Source organism: Schistocerca gregaria, chromosome 9 (genome assembly GCF_023897955.1).
Source record: "Schistocerca gregaria isolate iqSchGreg1 chromosome 9, iqSchGreg1.2, whole genome shotgun sequence".
NCBI lineage: Eukaryota > Metazoa > Arthropoda > Insecta > Orthoptera > Acrididae > Schistocerca > Schistocerca gregaria.
In genome coordinates, this window is record NC_064928.1 from 142430731 (window position 1) to 142450944 (window position 20214).

Consider the following 20214-nt stretch of genomic DNA (forward strand, 5'->3'; position numbering starts at 1 on the left):
CCCGTACACATCGCACCCGACAGCTAGCGCCTGATGTGTACCACAGTTACCTCGGTGCCAGTTTTGGATATCGCCATTTTGCCGCAAACGGTATATTTTAATCACGGTGGCACATGAACATTTTTCAAACTTAGCTTCTGCCCTTGGCCTAATAGCAAATGATCGTACCCTTTTTGGACATCAAATAAATCGATCCGTTTCCACATCGCAACGACTGTTCCGACACGCTTCATATACCCTCCACTGCTAGGGCTGTTGCCTGCTGCCTGTGAGTGGTTACTGCATGTTGACATTAAACATTGGTGGTGGTCACATTAATGTGACTGTATTATGTAGTCAGATCAAATATCCAAAGGCAAAAAGCAATATCTGCCTACCAAAGCCCAACACGTGGACAGCTGCAGAAAGATTGGTGATTCTGTTACTACTGTGCTTACTGGTTTGGCACAGCACTGCACAACTATCACTTCCTAAACGCTACAATACACACAGTTACTGTGTTGTTAGATCACCAACATTGGCAGCAGGTAGACAGAAAACACACATTGCCTGAAGTAATCTTACTTCCACGGGCTTCAGCCAATTCGAAACTAGGGAGTTCTCGTTCAGGACATTGCGAACAAACTATACAGGAGTATTTCTTGTAACATGAATACACCAAATACTTGACATATGTATCAACCTACCTAACATTTTCCACAATACAGCAAGCAAAGAGGTCAGTGTTTTGCTGCGTGGCTTCACTACTGTAGTTTCCATTCTCACACCTACCCTACTATGGCTAGTCTACGTGCCAACAGATACAGAAATGTGCCACCGATTTATATATAAATTGCCTACTACAGAAATTATTTGCTGAAAATTAATGAAATTTTCATGCACTGTTAAGTGCAGACATTTATCATGTTTAAATTTTTCAATGTAAGCTAACCTTGAAAACAAGGTCCAACACCACGGTCTATTCCCTCCAGCGTTCTGCATTTCTATTATAAGACACAGCTTCAAATGTACCTTTGCAAGTTGTCTTATCTTTTCAAAGTCTAAATAAACAATAAATGAATTATGCACTGAAAAATCTGTTAAACTTCTAAATTTCTCATTATCACATCTAACCCAAAGCTTCATACAGTTTCTGACCCCTAGTACTAGCTCTATGTGGTAATGGAGATGGAACTACAGTGTCCTAAAAACAATACGGGTCTTTGCATTTAGCATATTATCTGCTGGAATCTGCTGTAAATATAAGCACCACAAAACATCCGTATTATATTGGTCTACTCAAATTTTCCAAAATACTGACAAGAATTATTTACAGAAGAATGGAAAGACTGGTAAAAGCCTACCTCAAGGGATATCAGTTTGGGTTCTGGAGAAACATAGGAACACGCGAGGCAATACTGATGCTACAAATTATCTTAGCAGATAGGTTCAGGATGGATGTGACACTAACAATGAGGTAGATTTTTAAAGTACTGGACGACAGACCTAAGGTCTCCAGTTAATGGTTCAAGGAAGTATAACAACTTTAAAGACTTCCAGGGTAAGCTGAAACAGAATGGTGGCTAAACAGAGGAGAAAAATTATGTGGCTGGTGAGAGAATGAAATGCTTTTGAGCTGCAAGTAAGTCTTTCAAAAATGGCTTACAATTATTTGATCTGGTCTCTAATATAAGTACATATGAATGAATGAGAGAGGGGGAGAGAGAGAGAGAGAGAGAGAGGGGTCCTAAAAGTAGAGGCTATTACAAATGGTATAAGGGAACACAGATACCTGGTCAAATGTCATGTCATCAGGTACAAACCGGAGGTCAAGCTTAGTGGCAGAGCTCTCATATTCCAGGCCATCACACTCATTGTAAACGTGTTCAGCAGTAGCTACACTGTCGCACTCGGCAACGGCATAGAAGTACTTCAGCCTGTTCAACTGATAACGCCGTAGCTTCTCCATGTGGTAACGTCTGCCCTCCTCTGTCTGTAACAATAGGAATGAGCAATATAATAATTTACTTCTTCAAAAGTATTACATCCGCCACGTATAGTGTGCAAATGTTAAAAGCTAAGAGGGAAAAAATATCCTTTTTCTGCCACTCATTTCATTAATCATATATTTTAATGATATTTGTTTTGGGTTATTAGCCCACTGCCAAGAACTGCTGACAAAGATATTAACATTAAAATAGATATCACCTATACGTATCTCAATAACTTTTTTGTCTGCTTTTACTTAATGAGATATCTGTATAACCATGTTCTTTGATTTAACATCTATGTAAATGTTTTGCGAATAATTTAAGTCAATAGAATTACTCTATGTATGTCACTTTAAAAGCAACGTTCTGCAAAAGCACTGAAACGTTAAAGCTATACACGTAGCACCTGTTTGTGCATATGGTAAATAGGATTATAATCGTACAAAACACGGAAGGAAGTCCCTCCACTACAAAATTCGCATTGTGGGAATAAAAAAAGGTGGATTTGGCAGTTGAACTGCAAAGCCCCTTTGTGGCAAGAGGTAGTTGGTCACTAGCATGCAAAGTTTTCAACAACATCTTGTGTAGTGAGTGAAGCAAGATTATTTAATATAGCCTCCAACGTGGAAGAATTTGGGCTCATTATTCATGTCAGACATTGGTACTTAGCTATGCACTACAAAAATTAGCTGGCTTTTTGAGCTGCCTCAACCACTACCTATGTCTCAAATAATCAGCTGCTTAGTCGTACTGTATAATTACATGGACCAGTTACATGGTTTCTTATTCAATAATAAGTTTGTGTTCTTTAAACTTTGTGTTGACCACCCATATTTTATCCTTAGTCATTTATGAAGGCAGGATCCTTTTCTAAGTGGTACAGTATTTGCAAGTATCCTAATTTATAGAAGTAAAAAAAATTACTTTGTTTAACTACATTAAAAATTTTTGTGCAATATTAAATTTCACACTTTTTCAGTTAGCCTTGTTTCGCAAGTACTCTATGTGTTATTTATAAAAAGGATTAGTTGAAGTTATGCCAAAGTACAATTCTGACCTAATATACGGGTAGTAAGTTTTACGAAAACCCAGTTGTTGCCAAAATGTTTTTATATTCCTTCTGTGTCATTCAAGCCGTACCAGTGGTACAATGCTTGCTAAAATGTGCTACTGTTTTGTACCATATTTGCAAAACAGAATTTCAGTATCGTGTAAAATCATTTCCAACACTTATGCATCTTTATGAACAGTGCTGTCTTAAAGAGTCTGTCACTTCAGTTCCTTCACTACCTCTGTAGCACTCTACCATGGATTAAACAAACCTGTGGCCATTCATGCTCCCCTTCTCTGTATATGTTCAATATCCCTTGTTAGTCCTCTCTGGCACAGGTCCAAGTCATATTCTAGAACTGATCGCACAAGTGGTTTGTAAGCAATCTCTTCTGTAGACTGACTGCACTTACCCAGTATTCTAACAATAAACTGAAGTCTACCACCTGCTTTACTCATGACTGATCTCCATGATGCTTTCAAACTCTCCTCATTTACAATACTTACAACAGGTCAGTAGTGCATTTATCAGCACAGCGGTCTAAATTGAGGCTTCCTATAAACCACATACCATGATTACTGCATCAAGGAAAGGGAGGCAATCACCCTTCTTTGCCTCTGTCACAAAGTGAATATTTGGGTGGATGGAGCACAGGAGTTTGAGAAAGACACGCTAATTTCCACTGCAGTTAGATCAGATACAGCTACAATATTTTAAAACTGTGTACTCAACAGCTCGTTGCTCAAACTCTTCCATCAGGTTGGCGACTTTCTCTCTTCAAATGATTTCCCTCAGATTTCCAGGTTCAAATTCCCAATTTTTCTGAATGTTTTTTGTCGTGTGTTGGAGCAAGATTTACTTCCATGGTTTTCAAGGCTGCATGTGAAGTTTTTTCAGGTGCACTGTCATTTATTAGTGATTATTCCAAGTTCAACTAGGACTGAAAATAAAATATGTAGGAAGCTGGTGATTTTTGTTGTTAAGTCGAAAATATTGTGAGGTGTAATTGCAATAATTTCTAATACAAAAATTTAATATATTTTACTCTAAAAACTTCATTTACTCTGAGAAAACTCATACAGTCTAAAGTCAAAATAGAATAGTAGGCATGTCACAGCATCCAACACTGTGAGGTCAGCAAAATACTGGTTTCTACTACAATTTATAATACAGAACCAAAATAAAAATTCTCAAAACCAACTTACCAAAACATGTGTCTTCAAATAAGGATCCATATTTACATATTTTAATTAAAACATGCTTTTGTGAGAAAGGTGAACTCACAGGTCTCATACACACATCACACTCTGTCACTCTCACAATCATGCACTGGGAAACTGACCTTGAGTCAAAAACCCACTGACAATAATGAAGATTCCTGGGGTCAATGAACATGATAATGTAAACATAGTTGAGCAAAAAACATTACAATAATTTAGTGCACTTTGTACCAGGTGTAGGTCAGTACAGAATAAATGCCTTCCTCTACATGAATTTGAGGTAAACAAGGTTCTGCGTACGTGTGGTAATGTCTATAATGAAACTAAAAGTGCGATACTAGTCTTTCCTGGTTACGAAAAGCAGACAAACTGGCTGAAGCAGAGCATGCTCCTCAGTCAGGAAACCAGGAAGTGAAGTTCACCAAAAATAAATATTTGATCTACAGTGAAATACTACTATCCACAGCTATATAGAAAAGCCACCAAAATACATAAACATAGGGGCAATTTTAACAGAAAAGAAGAAGCTATGAAAGTTGGTGATATAGAGACAGTGTCTCTATAGAATCAATAGATAATTTTTACCTTTGACACCAATTATCTCTGCCGATCATGTATAAATTACCAAGCCCCCTTTCCACAGTAATCATCTCTCTCTTCAGAGGTGGTCCTGGGACCACTGACTCTGCCAACTGATGTCCAATGCACCTCTGGTTTAGGAACAACGAATTTTCATGGAGAATGACCATACTATCCAGAAATGTCACCAGCAATTAAAGCAACTGGTCATGAAAGCCTTCATTGTAATTTAATGCACTTCTTCTTCTTACATTACTCAAGTCCACAACTGATCATTTGTGAAGCACAATCTTGAATGTATTTGTAACAAAAAGACAAAGTAAATTTTTAAACAATGGAAAGTCCTGGTTGGAATATTAACAACCATGAAAAGGATAGATTGTTATTCACTGTAAAGATAACACACTGAGTTGCAGACAGGCACAACAAAAAGACTGTTACACACTAACATTTTTACCAAAGCCTTCTTCAGAAAAGAAAGGTAAACACACACGCACATTCACACACTGGCCGATCTGGCCAGACTGCAACTCTTGCACTGAACGAAAGGAGAAATCCGGAGTGGGGCAGAAAACAAGAGAGGAATAGCAGGGTGTGGGAGGGTGGGCAGGTGGGTGGGTGTGTTGGTTGGTTGTTTTGGAGAGTAAATGGACCAGACTACTGCCACCTGTTGAGCACTAGTGGTTTCAGTGTCCACTGGTTCGGAGGCTCTAGGGAAATCTAGGTCCTCGCGGGATAGTTGGATCTCCACCTCATCCTAAGAATTGGAGCCGGCCAGAAACAGCAATGTGTGAGCTACCAGTATCTCTTTCTTCTTGCTAGGTTTCTTCTTTCAGTCCTCTCGCTTTTCTTTCCGTTTCATGGGTTGGGAGGGCATCTCTGAGTTTGTCTCAAGAACTGATGATGATCAGGAAGCCCAATGAAGGGGACAGACGTAGTATGGTGGCCCTGAAGGCCCACAGTATGAGGCAGAACTGATGGGGATGCTGTTTTGATAAAGGATGATGACGTTGTAACTGCAACACAGGATGACGTTATGTCTACAGTATTAAAATGGATGTACTATTTTCCTCGCTTCTGTATAGGCCAGCTTATCCAGTGTCTTATATTCCATTATCTTACTCTCTTTCTGATAAATGGTGCAGTCTGGTAAAGAGAGGGAATGATGCTCTCCACAGTTGACACAAATGGGAGGAGGGGCACAAGGGACATTTGTACATGATGGACGTCCACACTCCCTACCTTTGGTGTTTGTGTTACATCGAGAGGACATGTGCCCAAATTCCAACATTTGAAGCGCCGCATTGGGGGAGGAAAATAGGGTTTAATGTCACTCTGGTAGACCATCAACTTGACCTTTTCAGGCGACATATCACCCTTGAAGGCCATGATAGAGGCACCAGTAGCAAACCTGTTGTCCTTAGGTTCCGTATACACATGCCTGATGAAGTGGACACCTCATTGCTGTAGGTTGGCGTGCAACTCGTCATTGGACTGCAGGAAGGGATCTCCATGGAATAAAATCCCCTGGACCATATTTAAGCTCTTATGGGGGGTGATGGAGACCGGAACATCACGCAGCTTGTCGCAGGTGAACAATGCATGCAACTGGACAGGGGATGCTGTTTGTACCAATACCGACCCATTTCTCATTTTCGATAGTCCCGCCACTTCTCTGAACTTTTCCCCTAAGTTCTTGACAAAAAACAGAGTCTTTGTTAGGTAGAAAGGATTCCTGATCAGACCTGATGCAACCTAAATATTTGGCCAAATACATCTCACCTTGACCCTTACCCCTGTGTTCCTCCCACGGGGTAGCCACGGAATAGAATGATTCGGGGTTATATCTGTCAGCATTAAACTGGCCTTTTCCACACTTAAGAGACTGCTGGGACCAGTCAACCAAGAACATCAGATAACTTCACTTCATACACTTCACTGTGGGTCATCTGCCCTGATGCCACCCACTCAGATCAAGGATTGTCCCCACGGATGCCACCCAGACACAGCAAAGGCCACCTGGTGCGATGGCTACTATCGGGAGTCCTGATGCCCCAGGAAGATGGGCACCTGCTCCTTGGTATACATAGGGAGTTTGCAGTTCAGGCATCAGCAGTGAGATCCCTGTGTGTTTAGGGGGCTACGACGAAGAGGGTACATGATGACCCCTCCACGACGGACTGGCTACTGAGCTGGATATTGGGTGCAAAGATATCCAATATTGTCATGGGGGCAAAACGGTAGCTGAGTGGTCAGCACGACAGACTGTCAATCCTAAGGGTCCGGGTTCGATTCCCGGCTGGGTGGAAGATTTTCTCCGTTCAGGGACTGGGTGTTTGTGTTGTCCTAATCATCATCATTTCATCCCCATCGACACGCAAGTCGCCAAAGTGGCGTCCAATCGAAAGACTTGCACCAGGCGAGCGGTGTACCCGATGGGAGGCCCTCGTCACACGCCATTATTATTATGGAGGCAAAAGAGTACAGCAGACAACAGAAGTGGATAATGTACTTCATAAGGTGTCCTCGCCCAAATAGCTGGATTGTGGGTGGAGTTGCAGAGCCATAATAGTAAGAGGTGAAGAAGGTTTAAACACATGATGACATACGATGCACCATGTAGGGCACCATATAGGGCACTTCGGAAAAACTTTGAAGGTGTGGAGGTCAAACCCTAGGCAGGAATACCTTGGGACTATTCTGGCCCCCAAACCCGCAGGGAATGGTATGGTTGGAGGGAGAGAAGAGTGCCGTCTGGCGGAGTGTTCAGGGATTAGAAGATGGCACTAAAAGGGTGCCAGGTTTAGCGTAGAGGCAGTGGAAGGGGGGGGGGGGGGGGGAGGGCGTGGGAGGGGAGGGGGGAGCACGAGTGAGGAGCAGGAAAGGAGAGGAGAGGAGCAGAAGAAAAAAAGAGGAGCAGAAGAAAAAAAGAGGAGCAGAAGAAAAAAAGAGGAGCAGAAGGAAAAAAGAGGAGCAGAAGGAAAAAAGAGGAGCAGAAGGAAAAAAGAGGAGCAGAAGGAAAAAAGAGGAGCAGAAGGAAAAAAGAGGAGCAGAAGGAAAAAAGAGGAGCAGAAGAAAAAAAGAGGAGCAGAAGAAAAAAAGAGGAGCAGAAGAAAAAAAGAGGAGCAGAAGAAAAAAAGAGGAGCAGAAAAAAAGAGGAGCAGAAAAAAAGAGGAGCAGAAAAAAAGAGGAGCAGAGAGGGGGAAAGACTGGGCAATGCAATGGCAAAGAGTGGCGCACAGTGAGGATGAGGGGATGTGATCAGGGAGTTGGTGATAGGAGAGGGGGCGGAAACTGTTGGGTGGAGTGTAGGAACATTAGGTTATCGTAGGTTGCGGTTGGGATAATTTCAGGAGTGGAGAATGTGTTGGGAGGTGGGAGGATTGGGGACGTAGGAGCATAATGGCACAGGAAATCTTTTTGTGGACAAGGTCTGCGAGACAGTAGTTGTCTGTGGAGGCCTCAGTGAGCCTTTAAGCATACTAGGCAAGGGAGTTCTTGGCATTGTAGATACACCATGCTGGGTGACCAGGTTGTACAGAAGAGTTTTTTTTTTGTGTGTGGAAGGAATGGGAGCTATCAAAATGCAGATACTGTTGGTGATTGGTGAGTTTAATGTGGATAGCAGTGTTGGTGGAGCCACGGGGAGGAGGAGGCCAACATCCAGGAAGTTGCATGCTCGGTGAAGGAGGACCAGGTGAAGCGGATGGGAGAGGTGTTGAGGTTGTGAAGAGATGAGGATAGGGTGTCTTCGCCCCAAGTCCAGATCACAAAGATATCAGTAATGACCATGAACCAGACCAAGGGCTTGGGGGTTTTGTATGCAAACAATTCCATGGCACTGCCATGGGCATTGACATGGCACCCTCCTATGCCAACCTGTTTACGGGCCACCTAGAGGAAATGTTCCTAGTCTCTCAAAATCCTAAACCTGACCTAGTTCATGTTCTATGATGATATCTCTGTGATCTGTACTCCTCATTCCTTCACAACCTGAACACCTTCTCTCTCATTCACTTCAGCTCATCCTCCTCAATGAAGTATGCCACCTACCTGGATGTTGACCACCTCTCTCTGTTGGCTCTATCCACACCACTGTCCACATTAAAACCACCGACCACAAACAGTACTGCATTTTGACAGCTCCCACCCCTTCCACATCAAAAAGTCCCTCCCATACAAGCTGGCTATGTGGGAATGGTTCATCTACAGTGACAAGAACTCTCTTGCCCAATATGTTGAAGGTCTCATCAAGGCCTTAACAGACAGCCTTCAACCATCTGCAAAGATTTCCTATGTCATAACCCCACATACCCTCAAATCCTCCCACCACCATCACTACCACCAAGAAGCAGCTACACAGCAGCACTCCTCCATCATCCAGTACCATCCTGGATTGGAACAACTGAACCACACCTTCGTCAGGGCTACCATCATGTCCTGAAATGGGGAACATCCTTCCCACAATCCCTCCCAACCCTCCTAAAGTGGAGAGTTGTAATGTGATCTAGTCCATTCCTATGCCACTTCCAACCCCTTGTCGAAAGGACCATATCCCTGTGAAAGATCCAGGTGGAAAATCTGCCCAATCCGCCCACCTAGTACTTTCTATTCCTGTCTTGTCATAGGTTTATCCTACCCATCAGAGGTCAGGCCACCTATGGAAGCAGTCATGTCATATATGTGCTCTGCTGCAATCATTGCACAGTTCTTTAGTATTTGTATGACTGTCGATCAGCTTTCTAAAAGGATAAATGGCCACCACCAAACTGTGACCAAAAGCAAACTACACCACCCTATGACACAACATGCAGCTGAATGTAGCATGCTTGATTTAATAGCTGCTTCACAACCTGAGCCATCTGGATCCTCCCCTCCACAACCTACTTTCCTGAATTATGCAAATGGGAGTTATCCTTATAACATGTGCTTCTCTCCTGAAATTATGCGTCTCAACATACAATAACCTAATGTCCTCATACAAGAGTTTCTGCCACCTCTGCCCTATAATCACATCCCAACTCACACTCCCACACTCTCATTATGTACTGCTCTTTGCCAACACATTCACCAGTCTTTTCTCCTCTCCTTTTCCACTCTCCCACACTCCACTCTCCCCTCCTCCACAGCCGTCCGATGTGACGTTTGGCAGCCTTGTCCTTACACCTTCCAGACACTGCTCACTTCGCTTTATAGCACTCTTCCACACAACCCTACCTTGTACTCTGCTATTCCTTCCTCTTCCCTGCCTCACTCCAGAATGCTGCTTTCGTTCAGCACGACAGTTGCAGTCTGGCCAGAGTGGGCGGAGATAGCAGCCGTGTGTGTGTGGGGGGGGGGGGGGGGGGGAAGGAGGGAGGGAGGAGGGCGTGGAGGGGGAAGGGGTAGAGGGAGAGAGAGAGGGTCAGGGGCTCTGCTTTTGTGTGTGTGTGTGTGTGTGTGTGTGTGTGTGTGTGTGTGTGTGTGTGTGTGTGTGTGTGTGTGTGTGTTTTCTTTCTTCTTTGAAGAAGGCTTTTGCCGAAAGCTTAGTATGTAACAATATTTTCATTGTGACTGTCTGCAACCCAACATATTGTCTTCACAGTGAGTAGCTATCTAGCTTTCTCATAATTGTTGTTAAGTAAATTTTTTTCGTGAACAAACAGTCCAACTTTAACCAAAGCCTCCCACAACTCCCTGAAGTGTCCCATACATTCCCTGAGGATTCCCAATTTTCCAAACATGTCCCCACCCTGTCCATATAAAGATTAGCAACAATGAGGGACAATTGACTTCCTGTGAACACACTATCAGGCCCTTTATAAAACTGGATATTAAATAAAATGTATGTGGTAGTTAACATGCAGCAACAACTTTAGTTCAGTCACTGAACTTAGCTTTTAATTAGTTTAATAACTTAATCAGTGGGATACACCAGCTAATAGCTACCACATCGAAGTTCACTAAAAATTTTTCCTCGCATGGTTGAGTGTTTCAACCAACATGAGAAAATATGGCATGAACTAATGTGCATCATCTTATAAGTCTTACTTACTTCATCCTCATCCTTATCTTCAAGTGTGCTTTCTTCTTCATCACTATTTGCTTTCTTGTTTTCACAGAGTTCTAAAGGTCCTTTCACTTCTTCTTCCTTCATACGCTGTAGGCCAAATTCTGAAGGGTAAATCTGCAATTTAACAGAAAAATATATTAAAATATTTTTTTGTTAATAATTTTCATGTAGACGCAATGCAAATGTCCTGTAACTGATGGGAGTACAACAAAAGACAACTGTGCTTATATGTACACCTCTGTAACGTAAGGCCAATGCAGACAGAAACCGGTTTATATTAGGAATTACACAATTTACACAGCTGACTCTGAAAACTGTAACACTGTGAAGTAAGTATAAGTACTGGGTGCAATCTAGTTGTTTATGTTTTTGTTGTTGTGGTCTTCAGTGCAATGAGTGGTTTGCAGCAGCTCTCCACAACAGTAAACTGTGAGAGTTCTTTATCACTATATAACTACTGAAGTCTACATCCACTTGAGCCTGCTATAGTGTTAGGTCCCTCTGTGCAATATTTAACCTCCCATTTCTCCACCCATTATCAAATTGCTAATTCCTTGATCAACAGGATGTTTCCTATCCTTCCCTTAAATTTGTGTTACCCTCAATTCGACTCAGTACCTCTTTATCAGTTATTTGGACTACCCGTCTGATGTTCAGCATTCTTCTGTAGCATCACATTTCAGAAGCTGCTACTGTCCTCTTTTCCGTACTGTTTATCCTCCAGGTTTCACATCCTTACAGGGCTACACAACAGAAAAGATTTCCTAAGATCTATCCAAAAATGCATTTCATGCTGCTACCAGTCTGTACCTTATATCCTTTTTACTTCAGCCATCATCAGTTATTTTGCTGCCCAAATAGTAAAATACATCTGCTATTTCTAATCCATTCCATTCAACTGATCTTCCAATTCCTCTACTGTCTCTGAGAGAATAACAAGGTCACTGGCAACTCATAAAGTTTTTATTTCTTTTCCCTCCCCAGATTTCTCCTGGGTTTCCTTTGTTGTTTGATCAGTGAACACTCTGAACAATGTCAGGGATAGCCAACACGCATGTCTCATTCCCTTCTCAGCTACTGCTTGGCATTCACATTCTTCGACTTTTATAACTGCAGTATGGTTTCTGCACAAGTTGTACACAGTCCTTCACTTTCTGTAGTTTATGCAAGTCACCTTCAGAATTTTAAAGCATGCAATTGAGGTACATACAATGGGTGTCTCAGGAAGGAACGGTCAAAGTTTAGGGATATGACAGGAACAATCATTTGAAGCAAAAAAATCCAGTAAACATGGACTTAAAAAGCATACCTAGACGGCCATATCACTTCTTCATCTTTGATAATATGAGACAAATCTCTCCTATTGCAAGCTCTTTACTTTCCATATTCTGAGAGGTGGCAGTAAGGACCAAAATAAGAAAAAAAAAAGCCTAATAAACATGGACTCTAAGGTGTATACCTTAAGAGTAATGAGCACTTATTTGTCTTTGCTACTGTAAAAAACTTCCCCCCATGAACCATGGACCTTGCCATTGGTGGGGAGGCTTGCGTGCCTCAGCGATACAGATGGCCGTACCGTAGGTGCAACCACAACGGAGGGGTATCTGTTGAGAGGCCAGACAAACGTGTGGTTCCTGAAGAGGGGCAGTAGCCTTTTCAGTAGTTGCAGGGGCAACAGTCTGGATGATTGACTGATCTGGCCTTGCAACATTAACCACATCGGCCTTGCTGTGCTGGTACTGCGAACGGCTGAAAGCAAGGGGAAACTACAGCCGTAATTTTTCCCGAGGACATGCAGCTTTACTGTATGATTAAATGATGATGGCATTCTCTTGGGTAAAATATTCCGGAGGTAAAATAGTCCCCCATTCGGATCTCCGGGCGGGGACTACTCAAGAGGACGTTGTTATCAGGAGAAAGAAAACTGGCGTTCTACGGATCGGAGCGTGGAATGTCAGATCCCTTAATCGGGCAGGTAGGTTAGAAAATTTAAAAAGGGAAATGGATAGGTTAAAGTTAGATATAGTGGGAATTAGTGAAGTTCGGTGGCAGGAGGAACAAGACTTCTGGTCAGGTGACTACAGGGTTATAAACACAAAATCAAAAAGGGGTAATGCAGGAGTAGGTTTAATAATGAATAGGAAAATAGGAATGCGGGTAAGCTACTACAAACAGCATAGTGAACGCATTATTATGGCCAAGATAGATACGAAGCCCACACCTACTACAGTAGTACAAGTTTATATGCCAACTAGCTCTGCAGATGATGAAGAAATTGAAGAAATGTACGATGAAATAAAAGAAATTATTCAGATAGTGAAGGGAGACGAAAATTTAATAGTAATGGGTGACTGGAATTCGAGTGTAGGAAAAGGGAGAGAAGGAAACATAATAGGTGAATATGGATTGGGGCTAAGAAATGAAAGAGGAAGCCGCCTAGTAGAATTTTGCACAGAGCACAACGTAATCATAGCTAACACTTGGTTTAAGAATCATGAAAGAAGGTTGTATACGTGGAAGAACCTTGGAGATACTAAAAGGTATCAGATAGATTATATAATGGTAAGACAGAGATTTAGGAACCAGGTTTTAAGTTGTAAGACATTTCCAGGAGCAGATGTGGACTCTGACCACAATCTATTGGTTATGACCTGTAGATTAAAACTGAAGAAACTGCAAAAATGTGGGAAATTAAGGAGATGGGACCTGGATAAACTGAAAGAACCAGAGGTTGTACAGAGTTTCAAAGAGAGCATAAGGGAACAATTGACAGGAATAGGGGAAAGAAATACAGTAGAAGAAGAATGGGTAGCTCTGAGGGATGTAGTAGTGAAGGCAGCAGAGGATAAAGTAGGTACAAAGACGAGGGCTGCTAGAAATCCTTGGGTAACAGAAGAAATATTGAATTTAATTGATGAAAGGAGAAAATATAAAAATGCAGTAAATGAAGCAGGCAAAAAGGAATACAAACGTCTCAAAAATGAGATCGACAGGAAGTGCAAAATGGCTAAACAGGGATGGCTAGAGGACAAATGTAAGGATGTAGAAGCTTATCTCACTAGGGGTAAGATAGATACTGCCTACAGGAAAATTAAAGAGACCTTTGGAGAGAAGAGAACCACGTGTATGAATATCAAGAGCTCAGATGGCAGCCCAGTTCTAAGCAAAGAAGGGAAGGCAGAAAGGTGGAAGGAGTATATAGAAGGTTTATACAAGTGCGATGTACTTGAGGACAATATTATGGAAATAGAAGAGGATGTAGATGAAGACAAAATGGGAGATACGATACTGCGTGAAGAGTTTGACAGAGCACTGAAAGACCTGAGTCGAAACAAGGCCCCCGGAGTAGACAACATTCCATTAGAACTACTGACGGCCTTGGGACAACTAGTCCTGACAAAACTCTACCAGCTGGTGAGCAAGATGTATGAGACAGGCGAAATACCCTCAGACTTCAAGAAGAATATAATAATTCCAATCCCAAAGAAAGCAGGTGCTGACAGATGTGAAATTTACCGAACTATCAGTTTAATAAGCCACGGCTGCAAAATACTAACACGAATTCTTTACAGACGAATGGAAAAACTGGTAGATGCAGACCTCGGGGAGAATCAGTTTGGATTCCGTCGAAATGTTGGAACACGTGAGGCAATACTGACCTTACGACTTATCTTAGAAGAAAGATTAAGAAAAGGCAAACCTACGTTTCTAGCATTTGTAGACTTAGAGAAAGCTTTTGACAATGTTGACTGGAATACTCTTTTTCAAATTCTAAAGGTGGCAGGGGTAAAATACAGGGAGCGAAAGGCTATTTATAATTTGTACAGAAACCAGATGGCAGTCATAAGAGTCGAGTGGCATGAAAGGGAAGCAGTGGTTGGGAAAGGAGTGAGACAGGGTTGTAGCCTCTCCCCGATGTTATTCAACCTGTATATTGAGCAAGCAGTAACGGAAACAAAAGAAAAATTTGGAGTAGGTATTAAAATTCATGGAAACGAAGTAAAAACTTTGAGGTTCGCCGATGACATTGTAATTCTGTCAGAGACGGCAAAGGACTTCGAAGAGCAGTTGAACGGAATGGACAGTGTCTTGAAAGGAGGATATAAGATGAACATTAACAAAAGCAAAACGAGGATAATGGAATGTAGTCAAATTAAATCGGGTGATGCTGAGGGAATTAGATTAGGAAATGAGACACTTAAAGTAGTAAAGGAGTTTTGCTATTTAGGAAGTAAAATAACTGATGATGGCCGAAGTAGAGAGGATATAAAATGTAGACTGGCAATGGCAAGGAAAGCGTTTCTGAAGAAGAGAAATTTGTTAACATCGAATATAGATTTATGTATCAGGAAGTCGTTGCTGAAAGTATTTGTTTGGAGTGTAGCCATGTATGGAAGTGAAACATGGACGATAACTAGTTTGGACAAGAAGAGAATAGAAGCTTTCGAAATGTGGTGCTACAGAAGAATGCTGAAGAAGGTGGATAGATCACGTAACTAATGAGGAGGTATTGAATAGGATTGGGGAGAAGAGAAGTTTGTGGCACAACTTGACTAGAAGAAGGGATCGGTTGGTAGGACATGTTTTGAGGCATCAAGGGATCACAAATTTAGCATTGGAGGGCAGCGTGGAGGGTAAAAATCGTAGAGGGAGACCGAGAGATGAGTACACTAAGCAGATTCAGAAGGATGTACGTTGCAGTAGGTACTGGGAGATGAAGCAGCTTGCACAGGATAGAGTAGCATGGAGAGCTGCATCAAACCAGTCTCAGGACTGAAGACAACAACAACAACACTGTGAAAAACACATCTCTTCTACAGAAGAACTGCTCAAAGCTCTTACAATAACTAGACAATTTGTTCTTGATTGGTCCATACTACCTCCTCCGAGAATAATGGAAATAGCAGAGGAGATTTTTTTTTTTTTCTTCACTGAATTGAGAAAGAGGTGCTCATAGTTCTTAACATATGTGTTTTACAGCCCATGTTCACTACATTTTTCTGACTCGAATGATTGTTCCTGTGATATCTCTGAATACTGACCATTCCTCCTGGGGCATCCTGTAGAAATCATTTCAGCAGAAAATTGTTGCACAGTTCAAAACATCTTCAGACCATCAACACTTGGTGTAGACTGGTGGCCAGTCCTTAACAAAATGAAATGCAATGTAGGTAAATTAGTGAAATGTGTCAAAATCATTCAATTACACCATCAGTAAGTACCACAGAGTACTGTACCAGATACCAGGGCTGAGAAAATGTGCTGTGTTCTCTCTCTCTCTCTCTCTCTCTCTCTCTCTCTGTGTGTGTGTGGGGGGGGGAGGGGTAGGGGGGAGTGGGGGGGGGGGGGGGTAGAGGGGAGGGACAGAACAGGGGTAGGGTAGCGTAACAGAATATTCCCTGTAACATCAATGTCTTCCCTCCTGAGCAACATCTGGTGAGCATTTACAACTTTATTTTAACACATCTTATTAAATGCATATGAATATATGAAACTAGTAAAATACTTTGTGTTGTTTACTGTTAGAGGCTGGGTGTACGAGTATGTGACATTGCATTTCTGTTGATACAGCAGTACAGGTCATTCCATCTTTGCCGGCGGCCACACCCCACGGCAAGATTCTGACTAAATCGTCAAGAACCTTCTTGCACATTAATATAAGGAATATGTCAAGAATATATGTAATGAAACATCATTACATGTTTGAATTCCACAATATTATGTTCTTGCAGAGACTACAGGTAGCAGACATGACATGACATTGCACATTGCTACTACTATTATCTATTGCAATAAAAACAATCTTAGGGTTTATGACGTCAAGATAAAAGATCAATTATCATTCAATGTTTGAAAAATTATATAATTAAAAAATGCATCAAAATAACTTCCAGAAAATATAAGAAGAATTATATTGTACACAACTGATTCTGAAAAATAAAACATTCAGAAGCAATGATCTGCAACACACCACAATAACAGGACATTAGAAGAGCAGGCCGCTAATAAGAGATTTAGAGGTGGCATGCAGGTACACCCAACAGCACCCTCTTTTGTTTGACGGGACAGCAATGCTCAATGCGTGTGGAGCCGACATATGAAGCAGAAGTGTGTGAACAAGTAGAACTATTCCTTACCAACATCACAGGGTGGAATATAGGCATGTGAGTGCATTTGAATGGGGCGGAGTGATTGGTCTTCTAGTGTTCTGCCGTTTCGTGACACTGTGGTTTGTACGGGACACACTACTTCAAAAGTGAGGTGTATGCAGAACCAATGGAGAGAAGAGGACTGTACACAGTGCCGACTGGGTACTGGACAACACAATGTGACCACAGCACAAGACAACTGCCATTTTGTCCACTTGGGCATAATGGACAGAACACCATCGGTCACAGGGCTGACGCAACACTGGAGCACTGCAACAGATGTGGACACATCTGTGTCAACAATTCAAAGCCATCCTCTGCAAGTTGGACTGGTAATGTGTCGGCTTTCATTTACCAGAACTCTCTAGCAATGAAGCATGCGATCTCGTCTCCTGCATCTGAACAGCTACTGCCATTTCATGCCACGACATCTAGCAGCTCTGATTGTAGCATGTGGTGGCACTACTCCATACTGGATTTCCACAGTCACATTGCACGTACCAGTCTGTATGTTAATCATTCGTGTAGTTTCATGTCCCTAATCTGTGGAATAAATATCAGTGATAATATATCTCAGTCTTGGTGTTCCACTTTTTCCAAACAGTAGTGTACGAGAACAATGGAAAAGAAAAAAAAAGTGTTAGATACTCATCAGTTTGGCTATAGGAAAGGTATAGCCAGCAGAGGGGCTGTTTAGATATCACAGTTGATAATGGAAGCAAGGCTAAAGAAAAATCAAGACACGTTCAAATGATTTGTCAACCTGGAAAAGGTGTTTAACAATGTCAAATGGTGCAAGATGTTTGAAAATTGTGAGAGAAATACGGGTAAGCGATTGTGGAAGACCAAGAATGAAATGCTCAGATTAAAAAAGGGTGAAAGATAAGAATGTAGTCTTTTTGCCCCTATTGTTCAATCTGTATATCGAAAAGGCACTAATGGAAATAAAAGAAAGGTTCAAGGGTGGGATTAATATTCGAAGTCAAAGTATATCGATGATAAGATTTGCTTCTACTATTTTATTCTATCTTTAGAAGATTACAGGATCTGCTAAATGGAATGAACAGTCTGATAAGTACAGAAAACAGGTTGAGAATAAACCAAAGAAAAACAAAAGTAATGATAAGTAGTGGAAATGACAACAGCAACAAACTTCATATCATGATATGAGCTCAGGAAGTAGATGAGGTTAAGAAATTCTGCTACCTAGAGAACAAAATAATGCATGACAGATGGAGCAGACCAGCACTGGCAAAAAGTGGCATTCCTGGCCAAGAGAAGTATGCTAGTATCAAACACAGGCCACAATTTGAAAAAGAAATTTCTGACAATGTATATTGGGAGCACAGCACTGTGTGGTAGTGAGTCATAGACTGTGGGAAAACTGGAACAGAAGAGAATCAAAGCATATGAGAGGTGGTATTACAGAAGAATGTTGAAAACTGAGTGGACTTACAAAGTAAGGAATGATGAGGTTCTCCACTGAACTGACAGGAAACGGAATATATGTGAAAAATCACGAGCTAGAAGAATTTAATTTATTAACATTTTCTCTCTTCTCACCTAAAACAGTGGTAGAACCTGCAACAAAATAAAAATAAACCAAAATCCTACAACTCAAATTAAATTGTTTAAAAGAGAGAAATATGAGAGTTTCTGTCATTTTTGTGTGTTTCTCCATGGCCATACAAGATATAAAGTATGAGCCTCCAATACAATGTGATGAAAGGAACCTTAGTCAAATCTTGTATTGGAACAGTGCAATGTGTCAAAACATGGCAGGACGCCAAAAAGATGAGAACAGAAGAAGAATAAGGAAGAAATATAGTAACTTAATGGAGTAAGACTGAATTATGCTATTTTTCTCTGTGGATGCTGAGAACCTTTCACATTCATGGCCGTTCTTCGTACTGCACAGGTGCAGAGTTTGCCTACTCAGAAGAGGGTCTTCCATGCAACCATAGAAGAAACTGAATGAAGAACAGGCAAATTCAAATCTCCAACAACCTTCACCAGCAGCACACAATGAAAGTTCTTCATAACAGTAACATTAGAGCAACTGCAATGAGATCATATCTGCTACTGCTACCAACATCGAGGCGACATCGAGTTGAAAAATCCAGTGGTCTTTTTCGACAAAGCACCGAAAAATAATTTTTTAATAGTGATATTTATTATCAGAGAATGTGGAAGTAAACAGGGGAACTGTAATTTTGAGTGCAGTGACCAGTATAAGACGAACAGAAAATTAATAATAATATTGATCAATATATAAAAGTAACTACAACTATTATACAAAAATGGAATCTTAGCAAACGCCAGGATAAAGTGTCCAACTTCTAAATCAGATTCATGAGTATCTAGAGGAAAACGACCAATTATAAGAGAGAGAAAAAATAACAGAAGATTTATCTAATTTTAAAGTCCAACTTTCAGAAGAAATTTATGATAAAAGTAAAAATCTAAGACAAGAATTACATTAACACAGATGTAGCTAGGAGAAATCACTGCATCTATAGGAGAGGTCATACTTAAACTATAAACAGAAGGAATCCTTTCCACCCTAAAACATGAAATAGGTAAGAAGAAAAAGTGCTTGAATCCCTTAAGCTGCAAGGTGAGCTGTATAACAAAGTAGTAATAATAATAATAATAAAAAAAGAAACCATTGACGATTTTTTGCCACACGCAGTAAAGGGAGTTGGACTAGACCGGATAGCTGTGTACGTTGAAGCGCCGCTTCCACTATGGGGATGTGTGTCGAATTTGGATCGAATCCAACTGGCAGATTAATGACGAGGGCCAGTGTGCCGTCCAGTCTGAATGTGGATTTTATGCAGTTTCCCATATCCGAGTAGGTGACTAACAAGCTACTACTCAAGTCCCGCATCAGTTCCATGATTTGCAAACTATCACTCATCTTCGCATGAATAACAATGCACATAGACAATTGGGTTACACATATTTATCCCGAGAGTAACATGTTGGTGGCAGGTGGGCATCTGGCCACCCATTACAGTAACTATGCCAAATCCATTCCTAACCATGCTAATTCTGCATTGATGCAAGACAAAGATCTACACACACAAAGTGGGAAATTATCTGGCCGAGTAGAAAAAGCAGAAGGGCCATTGCTAGAAATGAGAAGAGCTATTCCTGATTTTTAGTATCCCCAGAACATGAAGTGCAGGCC

At 41.3% G+C, this 20214-nt stretch overlaps 1 protein-coding gene across 2 annotated transcripts in view; it reads right to left on the reverse strand.

The window, feature by feature from the left end:
- LOC126291907 (ESF1 homolog) overlaps positions 1 to 20214 on the reverse strand; it is a 72895-nt gene that overhangs the window by 37674 nt on the left and 15007 nt on the right. For both annotated transcript variants that reach the window (XM_049985639.1, XM_049985638.1), the window contains exons 4-5: positions 10855 to 10986; positions 1772 to 1972 (exon numbers count right to left, since the gene is read on the reverse strand). In XM_049985639.1, coding sequence (XP_049841596.1) covers positions 1772 to 1972; positions 10855 to 10986 — 333 coding nt within the window. The remainder of the gene's footprint in view (positions 1 to 1771; positions 1973 to 10854; positions 10987 to 20214) is intronic.